The sequence below is a fragment of the Sphaerodactylus townsendi genome, linkage group LG06, assembly GCF_021028975.2.
Source record: "Sphaerodactylus townsendi isolate TG3544 linkage group LG06, MPM_Stown_v2.3, whole genome shotgun sequence".
In the NCBI taxonomy this organism is placed as follows: domain Eukaryota; kingdom Metazoa; phylum Chordata; class Lepidosauria; order Squamata; family Sphaerodactylidae; genus Sphaerodactylus; species Sphaerodactylus townsendi.
Genome location: NC_059430.1, coordinates 123,605,631 through 123,625,341, shown reverse-complemented (window position 1 = coordinate 123,625,341; position 19,711 = coordinate 123,605,631). Strand labels below are relative to the sequence as shown.

Sequence of the window (19,711 nt, the reverse complement as noted above, 5' to 3'; positions counted from 1 at the left end):
TAACTGACGGCCTGCGGCAATCTCCCGTTGTTAAATGGTTAAATTTTTAATTCTAAATCTGTTTTTTTTAAAACATAAGTTTTAAACAAATTATAATGCTCACTTATTGTGTTATTAAGCGTTGGAAACCACTCTGAGCCTGAAAAGGGAAGGGAAGCATAAAAATCTTAATAAATAAATAAATGGTGGCGCAGAAGCATAGCAGAGAGCCTGTTTGTTTTTAAAAAATAATCCATCACCTTCCCATGCAAATTAGGGGCCACCAAGTGGCAAAACAAGTCGAGATAGTAAAACCGGGTTTTAAAAAAAAATTACACACGTATGCATACAAGGAAACAATAGAAAATACTAGAGGTGAAACAGAAAACATAAACGGGAAGGAAGGAGGGGTCGCAAGGGACTACCAAAGCGTAATAAAAAGCAAGAAATAGTAGAGGAGGGCAGGGTCATACTCCCCCACTGGGAAGGGAATTTTTTTTGTAAGCAATTGGTACCACAAACCACATTCCCTGCTCAGCCAATGCGGCTGCACAGACTCTGCATCATGTTACCGCGCACGGATTTGGTGGCTGCCAGCAGAAGTGTAAGCTCTTGCACGTGGCATTAATGTTCCACATGCAAAGGTAAGGGGAACTTCACTGTGCACGAGGTTAGAGGGACCATTGGACCACAATCAAGAGAGCTCTTCAGCTTGAATTGCCCAAGTCAAGCCTGCTTTAAATCATAGGTGTCAAAGCTACGCTCATGGCCTTCGAGGTGTTCAGATGTTATGGACTACAGCCCCATCATCACACCTGTCATCTGTCAGGGGATGATGGGAAATGTAGTCCATAACATCTGGAGGGCCGCGAGTTTGACACCTGTGCTTTAGATGATGGGGCCACCCAAAGCAGAGTCCCCGAAGTCCTGAGTGGTCAGGTAGGTTCATAGGAGTGGGCCAGTGTGGCAAACCTTTGGCTTTTCACAATTTCCGGAATTATAGTTCTGTTTACATCAGCCCCTGCCAACAGCATGACCAATTGGACATGCTGGCAAGGGGCTACAGATAAAGGAATCGTAGTCCCTTAACATCTGGGAGTGCCAAAGGTGCTGCCACCACGGAAAAATGTGAAGCTTATCATTAAGCTTTGCCAGCCTTTGGGAGCGCATACAAGATTGTAAAGGTCAATGCCTATACTTTGAATTGATCCCGGCATCAAACTGGAAGTCACTGTAGGTGGAATACAGGAGTCATATGGTTTCTATGATACACTCCAGAAATCAGAGCATTCTGGTCACAGCATTCTATACTGAAGCTGAGAGGATTAGACCCGATGTTGGCAAACTGAGGAGACTCTCCAGATAAATTCATGGACTACAATTCCCCATCAGCCAATTGGCCCATTGCTGGCAGGGCCAGCTGATGGGAATTATGTAGTCCATGAACATCTGGAAGTGTCATGGGAATTCGCCAATTACTGGAACTAGAACAATTTTTCATAAGGAACCCAGGCCCCACATAGTGCACGTTGCAGTAGTTTAGATGCGTGTGCACCATGCTGGCAAGATCTGTTTTGCTAAAGAGAGGCTGCAGCTGACTCCCCTGTGCTGGCTAACTGGGTGAAAGAGGCACTCATGGACCGTAGCATGGGTCCAGCAACCTCACAAACTACAAGGGCTACTGCTTCCTTTAAAGGGGAGATGCATGGGCAATAGCAGGCACCTCAGAATTCCTAGATCAGCCTTCTGCCTACCAGTAGCCCCTCTGTTTTGTCAGGACTGTGCTTCAGTTCATTAACCCTCATCCATCCCAGAACCGCCTTCGGGCAGGAGTTCACACGGTTTCCACAGCCTCCCTGGAATGCGCTGGAAACTCAAGACAGAGCGCGAGTCCTGCAGCAGATGCTGGGTGCTTACGGAATGCTAATTCTCCTGCTTCCTTCTTGAGCCGTTTGTTTTTAGGAAATCAACTTCCCTTCCTTTTCGGATGTTACCCGAAAGGATTTTTGGGGGCTATGTTTGAGGGAACCTGGACGCTATACCCTTCTGGAGCTGAGAACAAGAACCGAGTTGCTTTGACCGAATCCTTCCTCTCTTTGCTGTGTTAAGAACCTTGACCCTCTTTGAGCTCTGGAAAGAAGGAATGCATTCTTCCTGCCACTAAGGAGCTGAGCTTGAATATCATGAATACAGAGGAGTGGGGTGGCATTTTCAAAGTAACTCTTTCCCACTGGCTGGCATCTGACTATGGCTGCCTGCCAGCTGCCCTGCCCCGTCTCTTTCAGCACACAGGGTCCTTGTGGCAGATGCATCCCCATCAATCAGCTGCAATTATCAACACAGAGAAGGGGTTTTTGGGGGGAGGGGGGTGGTCCGGGAATTGCAGGTAGTAGGCTAGACCTATAGTTTTGTGAAATGCCTCCAGGGAGCGTTGCCAGTATTCTTGTTCCCTCAGGTAAAGAGTCACGTCGTCAAGGAAGCACGGTCACGGTTTCACCAAATGGAAGCCACGTTCTGTTCAAGACTGTCAAGGAGTGGCTATTTTTTTATTGCTCCCTGCAAAATATTAAAAGGTCAGCCTTCTTCACTGGCCGGGAAATGAAACTAAACTACAACTAAAACTACCGAGGAGCAGCCATCTTGGTTCTTTTCGATAAAGACCTTGAGGTGGCTGCCAACACATTTGATTCCCGCTTCATCGGTTGTCACCGAAGAGCTCCCACTTTTCATTTTCTGAAGCGCAGCACATCTGAGTGGCTGGCTTTCTTGCGCAGATGAGGGGGAATGAAATGGCGGTTTGAGTTTTTTGTTTTTGTGTTTGTTACCATGGAGAAGGGACGAGTCAGGGCAGCCAGATTGCAAAAGATAGCATGCTGGCCATTTATTTTTGAAGAATGGACTCATCAGTTAAAATAACTATCAGACCGTTCCCCCCACCCTCCCTCCCAACCCATTCATAATAGCAGGTCTGTTCATAATATGTGGAAAGGCTTGCTGGAACAAATTCAGATTTTTGGCTTTAACCCCCTGTCACGCTACTCTCTCAAAAAAAAGATGGCAGTGGTCAAATGACAGTCCTAGATCAGAAAGATCAATGGTTATTTCTATTGACAGAAAAGGGAAAGAAGTAGTTTCTCTATATAGCCTTTCTATACAGGGATGCGTGTGAAACGCAAGACAGTCTGCTTTGGCATCTGGATCAAAAGTGTGCGATGTAAATTTTCTGTCCTATATCTTGACAGCAACAAAGCAACAAAGAATCGCTTCATACCAATCTGTAACTATTTTTATTTGCCATGGACACAGGTTCTTGAAAGGGATTTCTACTCAGAATAGATTATAACTGTTTGATTCAGTGCCGTTTGTCCAGGCTGTTGAAATCAGCGGGCTTTGTCTAACATAATTATGTATGGGATTGCCATCCAGCGCATTGAAATAATGCTTGTAGTCCATGCGGAGGAAGGCTTAAACGGGGGGAAGCTGTATTTGTGATAGCTGCCTTGTACCCCAAGGAATGATGGGTAATAATGTTTTCACAAATAGGGGTTTTGACTTGGGCACCCAGCTCTGGCTTAAGAATAGGGTTGCCAACTCCAGATTTGGAACTTCCTGAAGGTTTGGGGGTGGAGCCCCTGGAGGGTGGGGTTTGGGAAGGGGAGGGACTTCAGAAAAATATAATGTCCTACAGCTTGAGGTGGGTGGGTGGTTTAACCCTATGCCAGAGGTGGCACCTCAGAGACCTATGCCAGGAGGAATTGGCACTACAAGGAGCCCTTTCTGTGGCCACATGTGCAGGAGTTCAAATCATGTGGGGGAGCGAAAAATCACCCCCCCACACACACACAATCTAAGCTGGCCTGGGCACAATCCTTTACCTGGGAGTAAACTCAGTTGCTGGCAATGGGGCTTGCTTCTGAGTAAACCCTCCTAAGGCCGTGATTCACCCATTCGAAGTGTTGCACAGTTGCTTCACCAAGCTTACTCCTAGTGTCGCATGCTTTGGAGCCAACTGTTTTCCTAAACTAAAAATCCCAGTAGTCAGGTTAAATTCTGTCAGTGGTTGGCACTCTACGATAAATAAGTGGTTTTGGGTTTGGCACTTGGGCACTCAGGGTCTCTAAAAGGTTCAGCTATCACTGTCCTACATGGGGTCTGCCTTCAAAGCAGCGTTTTCGCTTCAGTGAGGCCAACCGGAATAGTCTGGAGATCACAGATTCTAGGAGGTTCCCATCTCTCCTGGAGGCTGGCTGTCTTGAGAGACGCTTCCTGGAGATTTCGCGCTTTGGTTTGTGGTGGAGTGAAATTCGGGTGGGGAATTTCACCTGGGGATTCTGGTATACCATACATTAGAGAAAAGTGGTTCTCAACCCAGGGTCGGGACCCTTTAGGGAATTCGAGCGTCGCTTGCCTTTCACAGGGGTCGCCTAAGACCATCCGCATCAGTGTTCTCCCTCTGTAAAATGGATAGTTTAGGCCAGGGGTCACCTCATGATACGAGGTCCGTAAAAGGGTCGCAGCATTAGGAAGATTGAGAACCACTGGATTAGAGTTTATCCTCTGAACCTGCCATTTTATCTGGGCGAGTGAACTTTTGCAGTAATTCCAGGTGAACTTCAGACCCCACCTGGACGCTGCTAACTTGACTTGTGACCGGAATCTTTTGTCTTCGACTGCACGAAATCTCCTCCTTCGGGTCTTACCAGAATCCACCAGGGCACTGATAAGTCTACAGAACTGACTACCCCCCTAATTCCTTTGTGCCACTTACCCAGGCGTCCAGATAGACTTCACTTACATTACTGGTAAAACAGCTAGCGCCAGGCTTAGAAAAGGGACAGGAGAGGATCCGGACTCCTTTAGTTCATCTCTCGCCGCTGGTCACTTCGGATCCAGTTTTTTACTCTCCCTAGGCTTAAAAGGCAGCTAGCTGTCGCACTCGTGCCATGAGGTGAGGGACAGTGTGGTTATACTGCCATCAGCCGCCTGGATGGAGCTGTCTTGAATGAATTGTTCCCTGTGCTACTGAAGCTGAATGGAGCTTCTGGGGCCCCAGTCGGTTAAAATCAATCTGAGAAATATGATAGATTAGTTTGAGTAAGGGAATAATGATCGCCTGATGTATTCTTCTTGCAGCGAACGTTATGAAATGAGCTTGGCGGACTGCAGGATTTTCGGTTGTTCGGCTTTGCAGCAAAACGAATTCCCTGCCCCGGCTTGCTGGCTTGTTAGATTGTTGAGGCCCATAATTTCAGTGCGGCCTGTTCCCCTGGCACCACTAGCCACCGCTGTTCCATTCAAAGTACCATCTCTGCTTACTTATGGAAGGAACGATTTCCCAGGGGGTCATGATCTAGGGAACGTTCTCTTCCACAACCCTGTCAAAAAGGATTTGCACGCCCTGTTGTGGTTAAGCTAGGGGGGCCGGGTAGAGGATGAGATATGCATAAGTTGTCCCAGCTTCCCTTAGTGCTGCCAAGCCTTCCGAAGCACATGTGGAGATGGCTTGAAAGGTGGCCGTGCGGGGGGCTGAATGCTGATGTGGGGGGGCTGATTTGACACACAGTCCTTCCTTAGTCTTCGTCTTCCTTTGACACACAGTCCTTCCTTAGTCTTCATCTTTGTCTAAAGCAGTGGTTCTCAACCTTCCTATTGCCGCGACCCTTTGATACAGTTCCTCATGTTATGGTGACCCCCAACCGTAAAATTATTTCTGTCTCGGTTCCTAAGACCATCGAAATATGTGTTTTTCCGATGTGAGATGCTTAGGCAACTAACCTGTGAAAGGGTCATTCGACTTCAAGCGGGGTCGCGGACCTCACAGGTTGAGAACCACTGGTCCAAAGTCTCCAACCTCCAGGGGAAAACTGGAGATCTGGGACTACAACTTATTTCCAAACAGCTTTTTTTTTTCTGGAGAAAATGGCTGCTTTGGAGTGTCGAACTTGAAGAAACTGCATCTTACTGATTTCCTTCCCCTCCCAAAACTCTACCCTCTATGAGCTTCCCCCTCAAACTTTTAGGAATTTTTCCACGCAGAGGTGACAACGCTACTACTGAGATGCTTTCCTACCTCAATGCGACTGCTTGCAACTGCTTGCAACAATTAATCAATGCTGCTAAACAGGCATATCTAGGAAAAATGTAGATGGGGCAAAATTTGAGCTTTCCGCCCCCCCTCCACCCCATGGGTGGCTGCCCTCCCCCATTATGACCAAACAAGTCAGTGTATGGACCCAGGGGGGACGAGGAGGGGTGTGGGGGGCAGAAAACTCATTTGTTCCCTGTTCTTTTCAAATAAGTTGGGGCAGAGTTCCAAACACAAAGTTGTTTAATTCTGGCTGATGGCAACTGAACTGGGAAGACACTCCCAACCAGCTATTTTAGGGGGCCCTGAAGTCACAGTTGACGTATGGCGACCCTTGTATGGCTTCACACGCTTAGTAGATAACTAGGCTTCCCCTGACACCCTGGTCCCATGGGAACAGAGATGCCTCCGTTCTCTCATGGCAGCAGGAAACAAGGTGGCTTGCTATCTGCCGCCGAGTTTGGGGAGCCTTAACTCTGGGAATTGTTCTTCACAATTTCTTGGGAAACCTGGAGTGGGGACTTGTTTCGTGGATAAAGAGGATGGCAAAGGCCAGGTTGGTCAGAACTGCCTTTGCCAAGCTTTGGTTCTTCGATGCCTCATCAATAAACTCTACTGATCAACAACACAGAGTTTGCTTATTAGCTTAAGGTTCGAGACTTAACCACAGATGGCAAAGAGACTGACATTGTGTTTTATTCCCCAGGGGAGTGCATTTCCCTGGTGTGTGGGTCCCATGGGAATTCTCTCTGGTCCAAGGGGTGGAAGAAGAACTTGTGGAAAGAGAGCAGCAGTGGCATAGTGGTTAAGAGCAGGTGCATTCTAATCCGGAGGAACCGGGTTTGATTCCCCGCTCTGTCGCCTGAGCTGTGGAGGCTTATCTGGGGAATTCAGATTAGCCTGTGCACTCCCACACACGCCTGCTGGGTGACCTTGGGCTAGTCACAGCTTTTCAGAGCTCTCTCAGCCCCACACCCACCTCCCCAGGGTGTTTGTTGTGAGGAGGGAAGGGCAAGGAGATTGTAAGCCCCTTTGAGTCTCCGAGCCAGGAGAGAGAATGGAGGATGATTAATCCAAACTTCTCCCTCCCTCCTCCCTCCTCCCTCTTCGGCTCTCGCCTTCGCCTTTTGTCTTCATTGTCTTTGTCTTCATCGTCTTTGTCTTCGTCTTGGACGTATATTTGTTGCTGGGTGTCACCTTCTTTCAGGGACCTGCTATACCAGTGGGGTTAATTCCTCACCCTTTGGCACAGCACCCTGATGAATGAGCCCTCGTTTCAAGTAGTGACCTTTTAGCGAGAAGCTCATGGTTGGAATGTGTCCCTGGGGAATCTCCAGGATGCGAGGGCACACGGGGGCGGAGAGGAGAGGGAAGGCGAGGTACGCTTCTGTTCGTTTTTTTCTACGCCCAGTCCAATATTTGTTGTGTGGCTGCATAGAATTAGTGCACACAGAAGAATGGCAGGATCCAGATTGGCTGGGATGGAACCATCTCAGGGTGTGGAGGCTGGAGCTGGGCATTTGGAAACCCGCTTAACCTTTTGAAACCTTTCTACCACTAAGAACAAGGCATATGTCTTAAAAGGAAGGGGCTGACCTTGCCTTCTTCTTTCACTTATGCCACAGCGAAAGTGGTCCTATCCGGTCCCACCCCATCCGTGGAAGCATTTTTTGGTTAGAGCATGGGTCTCAAACTTTTAAACGAGGGGTCAGTTCACTGTCCTCCTCAGACTGTTGGAGGGCCTAATTAAAAAAAACTATGAACAAATTCCTATATGCAATAAAATGATTTGTAAAATGCTTGATTTCACCTTTCAGCCTTTCTGTCATGGTCTATTTTTTAGAACAGTGACCAAAGTATATATCAAAGTACAGGGTGGGCTCCCAAATATTTATTTGGGGGAGGCCAGGAATACCTTCCCCTGTAAAAAAAAAAGCAGAACTTTCCTCACGAAGCATTCCCATCTAACCCAGGATCAGGTATCTTCCTAAGTTCTGCTTTTCCTCTAATAGCAACAAAGCACGATTCGCCAGCCTGGCTGATGCCAATGGGAGTGAGGTGGAACAGAAAGCCTGAGAGCAACACATGGAGTAGCTGAGAGGGAAGGGCGGAGCAGGTGTTGCCACATGTAAGGTTTCCAACTCTGGGTCAGAAAATTCATGGAGATTTGGGGGTGCCATCATGTAACTGCAATCAACAGCCGTTGGGGCCGGTTCCTCCTCTCCCTCGAGCCCCCACTGCACATGAATGGAGCCATTGCCGCCATGCCTGGCGGGCCGGATAAATGCCTTCAGGGGGCCACATTTGGCCCCCGGGCCGTAGTTTGGGGACCCCTGGGTTAGAGTCTTTGAGTTGCCGCTGACCCACGCGCAGGTTACGAAGATGTGCATCCGGTGTCCGTTTTAGACTCGCTTCTCTGCGTCTGTGTTCAGAATGTTAGCTGGGACAAGTAAATGTCAAAAGTGAACTCTTAATTTATGGATCTGAGCCCAGAGAATGAGACTGAATTAATTCCTTTTAGAACTCTTGGGTCCTTTGGCCTCTGGCGCACATGTGTCAGGTCATGTCTGCACAGGAGTTTCCGGCAGTCTGGGTTCACTGATTTAGTACTCCTCCAAAACAGGCGGAAAACGGTAGTCTGCAGGATGTCTTCCCTTCCAGTGAGATGCTCTGTAACCCTCCATATCTGTCACGCGTGCAAGTGCTGTGTGGCTTTCAGGAATCGCTGGAGACATGAGTGAAAATCTCATGTGACGGCCCTCACGAGAGGAACGAGAGAATGAAGTTCACGTACCCTTATGAATATGCATTTTCTGTAGCCATTTTCCGCACAGCTCGGCATATGCTTTTGTGATCTTTTGTCCCGGAGCCCGGTGAGGATTTGCTCCCAACTCCACACGTTTCTCCGCCGCTTTGAAACTTCTCTTAAAAATGCAGGAGAGGTTTCGCTAGGCCGGAACAGCGCTGCGATTACACCAAATTTTTATTCTCCCGTGTCGAAGGCAGTGACAGTTACTGTCGTGCTTCAGGGAAGCCCGCTAGCCAGAGAGGTCAGTGACAGGCCTGAATCGCAGAAGCGGGGAGAAAAAAACCCATGCAAAACAATACTTTTAAACGCAGAAATGCTGCAATTTCGCTTTAACGTGCACAATGTAGGTCGCAGGATTCAGGTTTCTTCCGTGTGGGCTTCATTTGCAAGATTCACGAGCTATGTTGGTGGGGGGGAACATGCATCTGTTAAATTTATTTATTTATTTGATTGATTCACTTCATTTATACTGGGTTGCCAATCTCCAGGTGGTAGCTGGATGTCTCCTGGAATCACAAATGAGCTCCAGGAAACAGAGACCCGTTTACCGGGAGGAAATGGCCCCTCTCCTCCCCAAACCCTGCCTTTATCAGGCCCCACCTCCCCAAATATCCAGGTATTTCCCAACCCACACTGAACAGTCCAGGTGCTCGGGAGCAACAGCCGCAGAAGGCCACTGCTTTCACCTCCTGCATGGGAGCTCCCAAAGGCACCCGGTAGGCCACTGCGAGTAGCAGAGAGCTGGACTAGATGGACTCTGGTCTGATCCAGCTGGCTTGTTCTTATGTTCTTATGGCAGTGGTGGCGAACCTTTGGCACTCCAGATGTTATGGACTACAATTCCCATCAGCCCCTGCCAGCACGGCCAATTGACCATGCTGGCAGGGGCTGATGAGAATTGTAGTCCATAACATCTGGAGTGCCAAAGGTTCACCACCACAGTCTTATGGTCACTTTAACCTAAATCTTGACGTTCTCCTCAGAGGGGACCCAACGTGGCTTACATGGTTCTCCTTTTTTTCCTGTTTATCCTCACAACAATCCTGCGTGGTGGTTAATCTGAGCATGTGTGACTGGCCCAGCACACTTCCATGACGGAGAAGCAATTTGAACCTGGATCTCTCAGAAACTACGCTCTAACCACTACACCAGGCTGCCTGTCATTTGGGCTAGAATCAACAGTAATATGGTGGCCAACTCAAGACATTAAGCAGAATCCAGACTGAAATGTCCTGCTCACCCAAAGCATTTCTGACAGTGGGTAGATCGTTTCTTCCTCCCCCTCCCCCCCAATGCTACTATATCCCACTGACCCCCCCCCCAAAAAAAGGCTGAACCAGGGAAACAGGATGCTTAGGAACAGCATGAGGGGCAAAACAGGCGTCTGTAGGATTAGGGTGCGATTTACTCCGAATCCTACCCATTGCTGTGCCTGAGGTGGAAAAGTCCCTTTAACATGAAGGCCTTACGCGGTCTGGGACCCTCGTACCTAAGGGACCCTCTGGCCCCATATGTCCCACATCGGTCTCTGCGCTCGGCAGAGGCCAATTTGCTGGAGATCCCCACCCCCTCCATGATGCGGCTGGCCTCCACTAGGGCCAGGGCTTTTACGGCCCTGGCCCCTGCCTGGTGGAATGCTCTCCCTCCAGCTGTCCGGGCCCTGCGGGATCTTGGTGAGTTCCGCAGGGCCTGCAAGACTGAGCTATTCCACCGGGCCTTTGGGGGGACCAGCTGCTGATATGGGTGCCCAAAACTGCTGATATGGGTGCCCAAAACAATGGGTGCCCACTGTTCCCCTTTTAAGAGGCGTTTTAATAGTCGGATGCCATCTATTTTAATTAGGTTTGATAATTGAATGCTGCATTTTAACTCTCAACTCTGTATTTAGTCTGTTTTATTGTTTGTTGGTACTGTAAACCGCCCTGAGCCCCTTGGGGGAGGGCGGTATATAAGTGGAACAAACAAACAAACAAACAAATAAATAAAACATGCTTTTTGTGCAACTTTCATTCATTCCTGCGCAGCTCCATCAGGATGATTACCTGCCAGGGCGGGCCACACGGGTCACACCCGTCCATCTGGTTCTGCTGGCTTTTAATGGTACCTGTCCGCTGTTGCCTTGGATGGCTACCTGTGGCCGCGGCAGTGGCGATGTTCAAAAAGCGTTCCGGCCTTGTGAGAAATCCTGGGGGCCACAGACTGCAACAAACGGCGTGAAGGGCACAGCAATAAAGACACGGAACGTACACTTCTATTAGGATGTCGAGCGTGCCGGCAAGCTGGAATGCACGCATGGGCAAAGCCAACGTGAGGGTCTTTTGTCTGGGAGAGAAGGACACAAACAGGCCGAACGGCTGTAATTCTCGGCCAGGCTGATCTGACAGGTAATGCTGCCTCCGTGGGAGGGATCCACCTCCATTGGGGCGGCTTGCCCTTTGAGTCAATTATAATTACTCGTGTGTTTTCCAGAAAGCAAGGAAATATATTTAGCGTAACACCTTGGATAAGCGTTGAACGTGAAGCTAAATTTATGTAAAGCTGGTCTCGTCCAGGGTTGTTCGTAGCATTATAGACTGTGGCGCTTGGCGTTTCGTTGCTTGGATTGATACTTACAATGCTTTGGGTCTTATTAAACCTATTATCGTTGTACTCCTCTCTCTGGCATTAATTTAATGCCATGTTTGTAGGCTCTGCACAGGGTAGAGGCATGATACCAGCTCTTTCTCGCTCTCTGTGCGTCTAGTAGCACGAGAAACCAGGTTCCATATCCTTTGTAAGTTTCCTTGAGCGGCGTTTGGTCGGGCTGGACCGATGGCCGATTGCAGCTTTAAATGAATAGCCATTCAACTCTGCTCTGAGAGAAACTCGGGATCTCTTAGGAGAACACAGTCAGTCGGAGAAATGTGTGTGAATACGAGATTGACAAACGTATAAGCCAGTATTAATAGCACGATATTTCCCAGCCCTTGCTGTTTCATCTTCTGCGTACGCCGCAAATGCCCATCTTTTTTGAAAGGATATTTCTCCCGTAGGCCTTTCGCTGTTCCTATTTGCTTTATTAGCTTTCATGTTACTGCAATACCCCTCGGTTTACGACTGCGTGGAATAATGGGTCTCTGTTTTGCAGCGGGGAGGTGGCGGTTTTACGTCACGCGAGAGAAAGGGACGTTGGCTTTACAATCCTAGAGGTAACCCGCAAAGCCATCTAGTCTTGCCCTGAGCTGTTTGGCAGGGTTAGCTGCCCACCGGCTGTCAGCTCATGCCATCTCTAACCCGCGCTGTGCCATAAGCAATGAACCATTTAATCAGTCGAGCGGGAGTTCCAGATGACTCATCTTCTGTTAATTGCAAAATAGTGCAACGGCGGTAGAGGCCGAAGACGAGAGACGGCACTTTGCAATGCAATACAGGAAGGTGTCGCTGTTGTGTGGCCTCTGGCAGGGTTTGGCTGCGTTGCTCTGATGTCATGGAGGGGTGAGCAGGTGGGGGGGGGAGGAGTGGCATTGGATGATCTGGCCCGGGACTAGAGAGGAACAGGACAAGCAACAGGGAAGGGAGGTAGCAAGGTTGGAAGAAGACACGTCGTTGGAAGAGAGAATGTGTCAGAGGCCCATGGTGTGGGAGACCAGTAGGGAGAATCCAGAGGTCAACGAGGCAAGATGCAGACGGATAAGGAGGTCTGAAGTTCGCTGTTCAATGTAAAATAGCCACTCGTGTTTTTAGCAGAGGCCTTTTGCCAAATAGCACCTTGTATGTGACGTCTCTTCCTGTACAGAGATACTAGTCCTCTATGGTGCTGAATTTCTCACACCTTCTTCAGAAGGTCCAACCTGCATGGTAGCCTTACCTGTTTCTTACAAGAGCAGCAGTGGCGTAGTGGTTAAGAGCAGGTGCATTCTAATCATGAGGAACAGGGTTTGATTCCCCGCTCTGCTGCCTGAGCTGTGGAGGCTTATCTGGGGAATTCAGATTAGCCTGCGCACTCCCACACACGTCAGCTGGGTGACCTTGGGCTAGTCACAGCTTCTCGGAGCTCTCTCAGCCCCACCTACCTCACAGGGTGTTTGTTGTGAGGAGGGAAGGGCAAGGAGATTGTAAGCCCCTTTGAGTCTCCTACAGGAGAGAAAGGGAGGATATAAATCCAAACTCTTCTTCTTTGATTGTAGGAGGCTGGTTATGGTTAATATTAAAGGAAGCAAGACTCCGCATGTGCTTAGGAGCAACAGAAATAAATCCCAATAACAGCCCTAACATTTCTCTGGATTGATGATGCCGGTGCTTAAAGGGTACCATTGTTATTTTATTATTTTGCCTGTTGTAAACAGGTGCGCAAGTGCTGGTATTCAGCGAGGGCAAATCCCAGTTCAAACTCTGCTCTGTTCTCCCTTTGCTGTGGTGGTTACCTGTTGTTTTGTCTTCCTCTCTGCACTAGCCAGAGCTCAGGAGGTCCAAGCTGAGAATGTGACGGTGGCAGAAGGCGGCCAGGCTGAAATCAACTGCAGACTGCACCAGTATGACGGTTCCATCGTGGTGATCCAGAACCCGTCTCGCCAGACGCTTTTCTTCAATGGCACGCGAGGTAACTAGACTCTGGAGGGAGTGGGCTTGTGGTTTGGGCTTGGCCAAGTGAACGACGTGTGAGCCATAGAGATGGGAGTGCACAAAAAGCCAGTCAATACCGCTCCCACCAGATGGCTCCTCTGCTCAACAGCTCCCCCTACAGGTATGCGGCGCATACTGTAATGTGCCACAGACAGGGAGCAAGTGTGGTTCAAAAGTTGCTTACTGAACAAGTGGTTTCAGAAAATGCAGCGAGATGTGCCACATGCCTCAAGAGATAGCAAATGTTCATCCACTGTAGGTTCAGAAGCCAGGCTAACCTAAAAATGGCTAATAGTCAGTGAGTATGAGTGTAAGCCCATTCAGTCAGCCCAAGGGTGGCCCCAAGATAGTTCTGTGTTTGAGGAGTAATGTGCAAAGGTCCTTTCACTTTGTTAAACACAGAATACTAAATAATACTGTTGACTTGTTGACTTTTTTTCAACAGTAGCCCCAAACTCCGCTCCTTAAACAGCTTCACTTTGCTTTAATGGTAGGGCGGGTCTTAACTTAGAGGCGGGTCAGCGCTGCTGGTGTTATTAGATTTCACTGCAGCGTTCGACGTAGTAGATCACAACCTTTTGGTCCACCGCCTCACTGGTAATGGGGTTCAGGGCTCAGCCCTAGATTGGCTGACCTCGTTTCTCCAAGACCGGGGACAGCAGGTAGCATCGGGGGTGGGGGGGTGGGGTGGAATCTCCGAATGGCGCCCCATTGTGTGTGGAGTGCCGCAAGGAGCGATACTCTCTCCGATGCTATTTTAATGCTGTCTGAAAGTATGGAAATTATATGTTTATGGTTCCTTTTAGTGGGGATTGACTGTTTTAATTTAAATGTTGTATATGATTGTTTTAATTGTTTGTTTATGATTGTTGGACACCGCCCTGAGCCCTCCAGGGAAGGGCGGTATACAAATTCAATAAAATTAACTAACTAACTAACTAACTTAGGAAAATCCACGAGATCCAAGTCCACAGCACTGACCATTCTGTCACTTGTGATAACAGGATCAGCTTGAGAAGGTGCCCAGATCTTAGGGAGAGGGAAGAAACCCTTTTTTGATCGCCACATTCTATAACTGGATCATATTTTACGCAGCATGGGGCCCACATACCTACGGGGACCGCATCACCCCTTATGTCCCACATAGGCCACTGCGGTCAGCAGCGGCAGAACTGCTGGTGATCCCTGGCCCTGCGATGATGCGGCTGGCCTCGGCCAGGCCTTGGGGCCTTCTGACTGCTCTGGTTTCCCTGCCTGGTGGAATGCTCTACCTCCAGCTGTCCGGGCCCTGCAGGACCTTGGTGAGTTCCACAGGGCCTGTAAGACAGAGCTATTCCACCGGGCTTTTGGAGGGGCCAGCCGTGGTTCCATTGCCCCCCACTGAAATCAAAGCTGCCTGTTTGGACCACCTTGGTTGGGCCCTAATTCCATCCTGGGCCCTGCCTACCTCCTCCCCTTCTTTCTTCTTCTTTTTTGGCCTTTTAGATCGGGCGCCTGTGTGTGTATGTTTTACACAATTTTGTTGTTTTAATCTATTTATTGTTATTAACTGCTGTTGTGTTTTAATGGCTTCAGTTTTGATGCTGTATTAAATTGCTGTTGGAAACAGCCATGTGGTGATCCGCCTCGAGCCCTTCGGGGATGAGGCGGCCTATAAATTCAATAAACAAACAAATAAATAATACATATTTTTCCCCCTCTTTTCCACAGCTCTTAAAGATGAGCGCTTCCAGCTGGTGGAGTTTACTCAAAAGCAAGTCCGCATTGTACTCTCCAATGCCCGCCTGGAAGATGAAGGTGGCTACTTCTGTCAGCTGTACACGGACGACACACACCATCAGATCGCCATTCTTACTGTCCTGGGTATGTTGAGTTTGGGAAGGGAGCCGAAGAGGTTACAACACCAATTATCAGGACTTTTATGACAGGGGCTCGTAGGCACAGCTTTCACAGAGCTGGGATGGAATTGGGGGCGTCTAGTTTCATCTTCTGCTGGGGTGGGATAGGAGTGCCCACCCACCGGCCCAGATTTCAAGATGTCAGGAGAGTCTAGTGGCAGCGAACAACGCTGCAGATGAATCTGGCCAGTCAGCTGAGCTGTAATCTGAAAAGGGGAAGGGGTGTATAGTTGCCCATGGCGCAGAGTTGTGGCAGTGGGGAAAGCCATGCTTCGAAACCTCTACCTAGCCTGCCCCATAGATAGAGCAGGAGTTCACAACCTGTAAAAGCACACCCCAGACTGGCACATTCTGTAGTCTCCTTGTGCGGGCGTGGGGCACAGAGAATGCAAATTCTGCATTGAGTGACATAAGTTTGGGTAAAGGTAGACGTATTCCGTCCCCAGTGCAAGCACTAGGTCATTGCTGAACCATGGGGTGATGTCATATCACACCACTTACTGGGCAGACTACATTTATGGGGTGGTTTGCCATTGTCTTCCCCAGTCATCTACACTTTTACCCCCCGCAAGTTGGGTACTCATTTTACCGATGGAAGGCTGAGTCAATCTTGAGCCAGCTCAGAAGCGTATTGAGGGGAATTGGCGCCCATGCCCGGCTGCTGCACCCCCCGCACTGCCTCCTCCCACTGGTGCCCCCCTTGCTCCCTCAGGGGGCAGGGCCATGCCCCACCCCCAGCCTCAGTGCTTATAAAACCAGGTCTTGGAGGCCGAGTGCCGGCAGTCGCTTCTGGCCTCCCCAGAGGGGAGGGCAGAAGGGACTGCCGGCTGGGAGCCAGGAGCAAGGGGGGGTGGAAGCCGGAGGGGGGGGAGGTGGCAGCCGGCAGCTGGGTGCCCTCGACCCTGCCCATGTCAATGATGACCTGTTACTACAAAAATTTTTTAGTAACTGCTAGCTCCTAGCTAATTGTTTTACTGTTTCATTGTTTTATTGGGTTTTGTTGTTGTTTTGGTTTTAGAATCCCCAAAGCCTTAAGGGGAAGTTTTAACTAATCAATTAACTTAAGGTGCCCACCCCAACTGTAAACAACAGTTTGTATTAATCTGTTTTAATTCATTGATAGAATATGAGTGCCAGAAAGCGTCAGCGTGACATGGAGGATTCGGACTAGTTACAGTTCTCTCCAAATCCTCTCAGCCCCACTACTTCATAAGGTATCTGTTGTGGGGAGGCAATTGTAAGCTGCGTTGAAACTCCTTAGAGAAAAGCAGGGTATAGAAACCAACTCTTCTTTTGACTGCTAAATAAGAGATAAGCAAAATACACGCAACTAACCAATCAGCAGGTGCGTATGAGATCAGCTGATATAGCAAGGGAAGGAGGCCAATCACAAATGTTTAAAAGCAGTTCATGTAGCTGTTTTCTGTAACTGTTCCAAATAACTGTCAAAGTTAAGGGCAGATCTAAGCAACAGGTATCAACTTGCAAGCTCAGCAAGAAAAGAAAAGAAAATGTTATCATTGCAACCGCCACACCTCCATGAGAGGATTATGACAGCCAAAGCTGATCGGGAGTTTTTGTGGGAATGACGCTGCCCTGGACATTCCTGAGAGAACTTGCCCTCCCTACAACCTTTCTGCCGTTCCTTCCAGTGCCACCAGAGAACCCCTTGGTGGAGGTGAAGGAACAAGCCGTGGAAGGAGGAGAGGTAGAACTCACCTGCATCGTTCCGAGATCGCGTCCTGCTGCCACCCTGCGCTGGTACCGGGAACGAACACCATTACCAGGTATAACTCAGGAGCAGGTGGGATCCAAAGACTCTTCTTCCTGTGGAAGTTTAGACCAAACGATCATTTGTCAGCTCAGTAGCTGGGAAGTTGCTTGCCTCTTCTACCCATAGTGCTTGGGCATCCAAACTGATAGGCTTATTTTATTTTATTGTAGTTTCCATCCTGTCCCCAGGTTAACCTCAACTCCATTAGTTTGTTCCCTATTCTGTTTTCCTCCAGCCTTTTTGTTAGCACACCGTCTGGATAGAATGGTGCGCATTTTCCTAACCTGCGGAGTCTTACTCAGGGGTCGCCAACAGGCATCACGGCACCTTCTGACTCCTACCTTTTGGATCCTGTCAAGGGTTTTTAGAAAGTGGGCGGAGCAAGGCAGGACTTTTACCCAGCAAGGCTTCTGATTGACCATTGGAGATGTCATTGGCTGTGCAGATTTTTAAAAACACGGCTTTGGCAACAGCTATCCCCTTTTCAACAAAAAGAACTAAGGCAAATTGTAACTTCATCTGCCACGTGCTGGACCGTCTTTATTTTACAATGCTCCCTTTGGGTCCTAGTGCCACTGATTTCTCCAATGGGGCTATTCGTGGCAGGAGGGTTTTTCATCCCACCGGCACTTGGACCCAAATGGAGCATTGTAAAACAAAGAGAGTCCAGCACATGGTGGAAGATTACAGTTCCGCTTAGTTCATTTTGTTGAAAAGGTATACCACCACAACGCAAGGATTTTAACTATGTAATTGAAGGATAACTGCAGCAGCCAGCATGTAGTGGTTAAGAGCAGGTGGAACCTAATCTGGAAAACTGGGTTGGATTTCCCACTCCTCCACATGAGCAGTGGACTCTTATCTGGCGAACCAGATTTGTTTCCCCACTCCTACATTCCTGCTGGGTGACCTTGGGCTAGTCACAGTTCTTTCAGAACTCTCTCAGCCCCACTGACCTCACTGACAGTGACCCCCACTGTCTGTTGTGGGGAGAGGGAGGGAAAGGAGTTTGTAAGGTTCCTTGAGTCTCCTTGCAGGAGAGAAAGGTGGGGTATAAATCCAAACACTTCTTCTTTGTGGCTGGCTCATCTCCTGCAGCAGCCATTTTGTAACTGTGCCCACCACATGTCAGAATTTCAAAGATGCCCATAGGGTCAAAAATGTTTGGCACCCATGGTCTTGCCCCTATAAATGTCAGTTTTCCTGCCATCAGCCCTTTGTGGGTGCCATTTTCCCGACATTTCCCTTCCTGCCGTACCACTGGAGGGCTTTTTGAGAGCCTTTTAAAAACTCTGGCAATTGCTGTAATGCTATAGCAATGTCCTGCCGCTCGCCTATCTTAATAGAATCATTATAGTGCTATAAATACGCACCTGGAGAAAGGAACGGAAAGGAGGAGGGTGAGTTGCCATGCCAGCCGTGATGACCATAACCCCCAGAGCCAATGCAAAGTCACTGCAGAGGATACATGGAAGAGAAAATGCGTTGCCATTGAACGCACTTCTGCATTCGCAACAAAGAATCCTCACTGCGTGGAAGCAACCTGGAATGATACAGACTTGAATCGTTAACAGGCCGCTGCTCTGTGGGGAGAGCAGACGCTTGGCTTCCCTACAAGTCCTAGGTTCAATCACTAACGTTTCCAGTTAAAGGATCTCAGGTAGCAGATTTAGATAATGGCCTGTCTTTGCCTTTGATTCCGGAGAGCCATTGCTAGTTAGAGTAGAAAGCACTGATGGGTGAATCAATGGTTAGACTTCACATCAGCCAGCTTCACGTGTTCTGAGGTCTTTACGATTTCAGCTAGATGCCAGAAGATGCCTGCCAGGAAGAGCTGCCATCTCCCCAAAAGCGAAGGACTGCTGAGGCTGCTTCCGTATGCCTGTTCGCCATCTACACGGAGCGCATTATTAGCCTCCACTCCTACTCCTTCTTCCTGCCCCCCACAGAGAATACTTAAAATAGACGGTTTGCGCCAGTTTGCTTTAAAGCTGCTGCTCCTTTTTAGGAGCCCAAAGCTCAGAGGCGGCTTCACCCAGTACTTTTTGTCTGCAAGAACCACCAGAACCTTAAGCCAGAGGCAGAGCTACCAGGGGGGATGGGGGGGGCATGTTGCTCTGGGTGCGCGCCTGGTGCGGGTGGAAAGTCGCCTCCCTGTGCCCCCCCCCCGCCTCCCCACTTACCTTAGTGAAACAGTGCAGGTTGGAGAAGTGGCCTCTTCAGGCTGAAAACGGCCTGGTGGGAACAGGCTGAAAACGGCCTGGTGGGAACAGGCTGAAAACGGCCTGGTGGGAACTCGCGAGCCCTAAGGTCTCATAGGAAGTGTAGTTCCCACCAGACCATTTTCAGCCTGAAAGGAACAAGTCGCTTCTCCAGCCTGCACTGTTTCACTAAGGTAAGTGGGGGGGGGGCACCACGGACAGAGGGGGCAGAAAACACAGAGTGTGCACCGGGCACGGTATGGCCCAGCCACGCCTCTGCCTTGTTGGACGGAAGTGTGAGCGACATTCTGATCTTTCCCCTGTTTTGCAGTGGCGTTGCTGTCGTATGACATCTGCCAAATC

The 19,711-nt window shown here is 49.1% G+C and overlaps 1 protein-coding gene across 1 annotated transcript in view; it reads left to right on the top strand.

Annotated features, from left to right (window-relative positions):
- The window catches only part of CADM4 (cell adhesion molecule 4), a 183,868-nt gene that overhangs the window by 146,850 nt on the left and 17,307 nt on the right, over positions 1-19,711 (top strand). Inside the window, exons 2-4 of the mRNA XM_048500689.1 lie at positions 13,306-13,452; positions 15,186-15,338; positions 17,026-17,160. Of these exons, the coding sequence (XP_048356646.1) occupies positions 13,306-13,452; positions 15,186-15,338; positions 17,026-17,160 (435 nt within the window). The remainder of the gene's footprint in view (positions 1-13,305; positions 13,453-15,185; positions 15,339-17,025; positions 17,161-19,711) is intronic.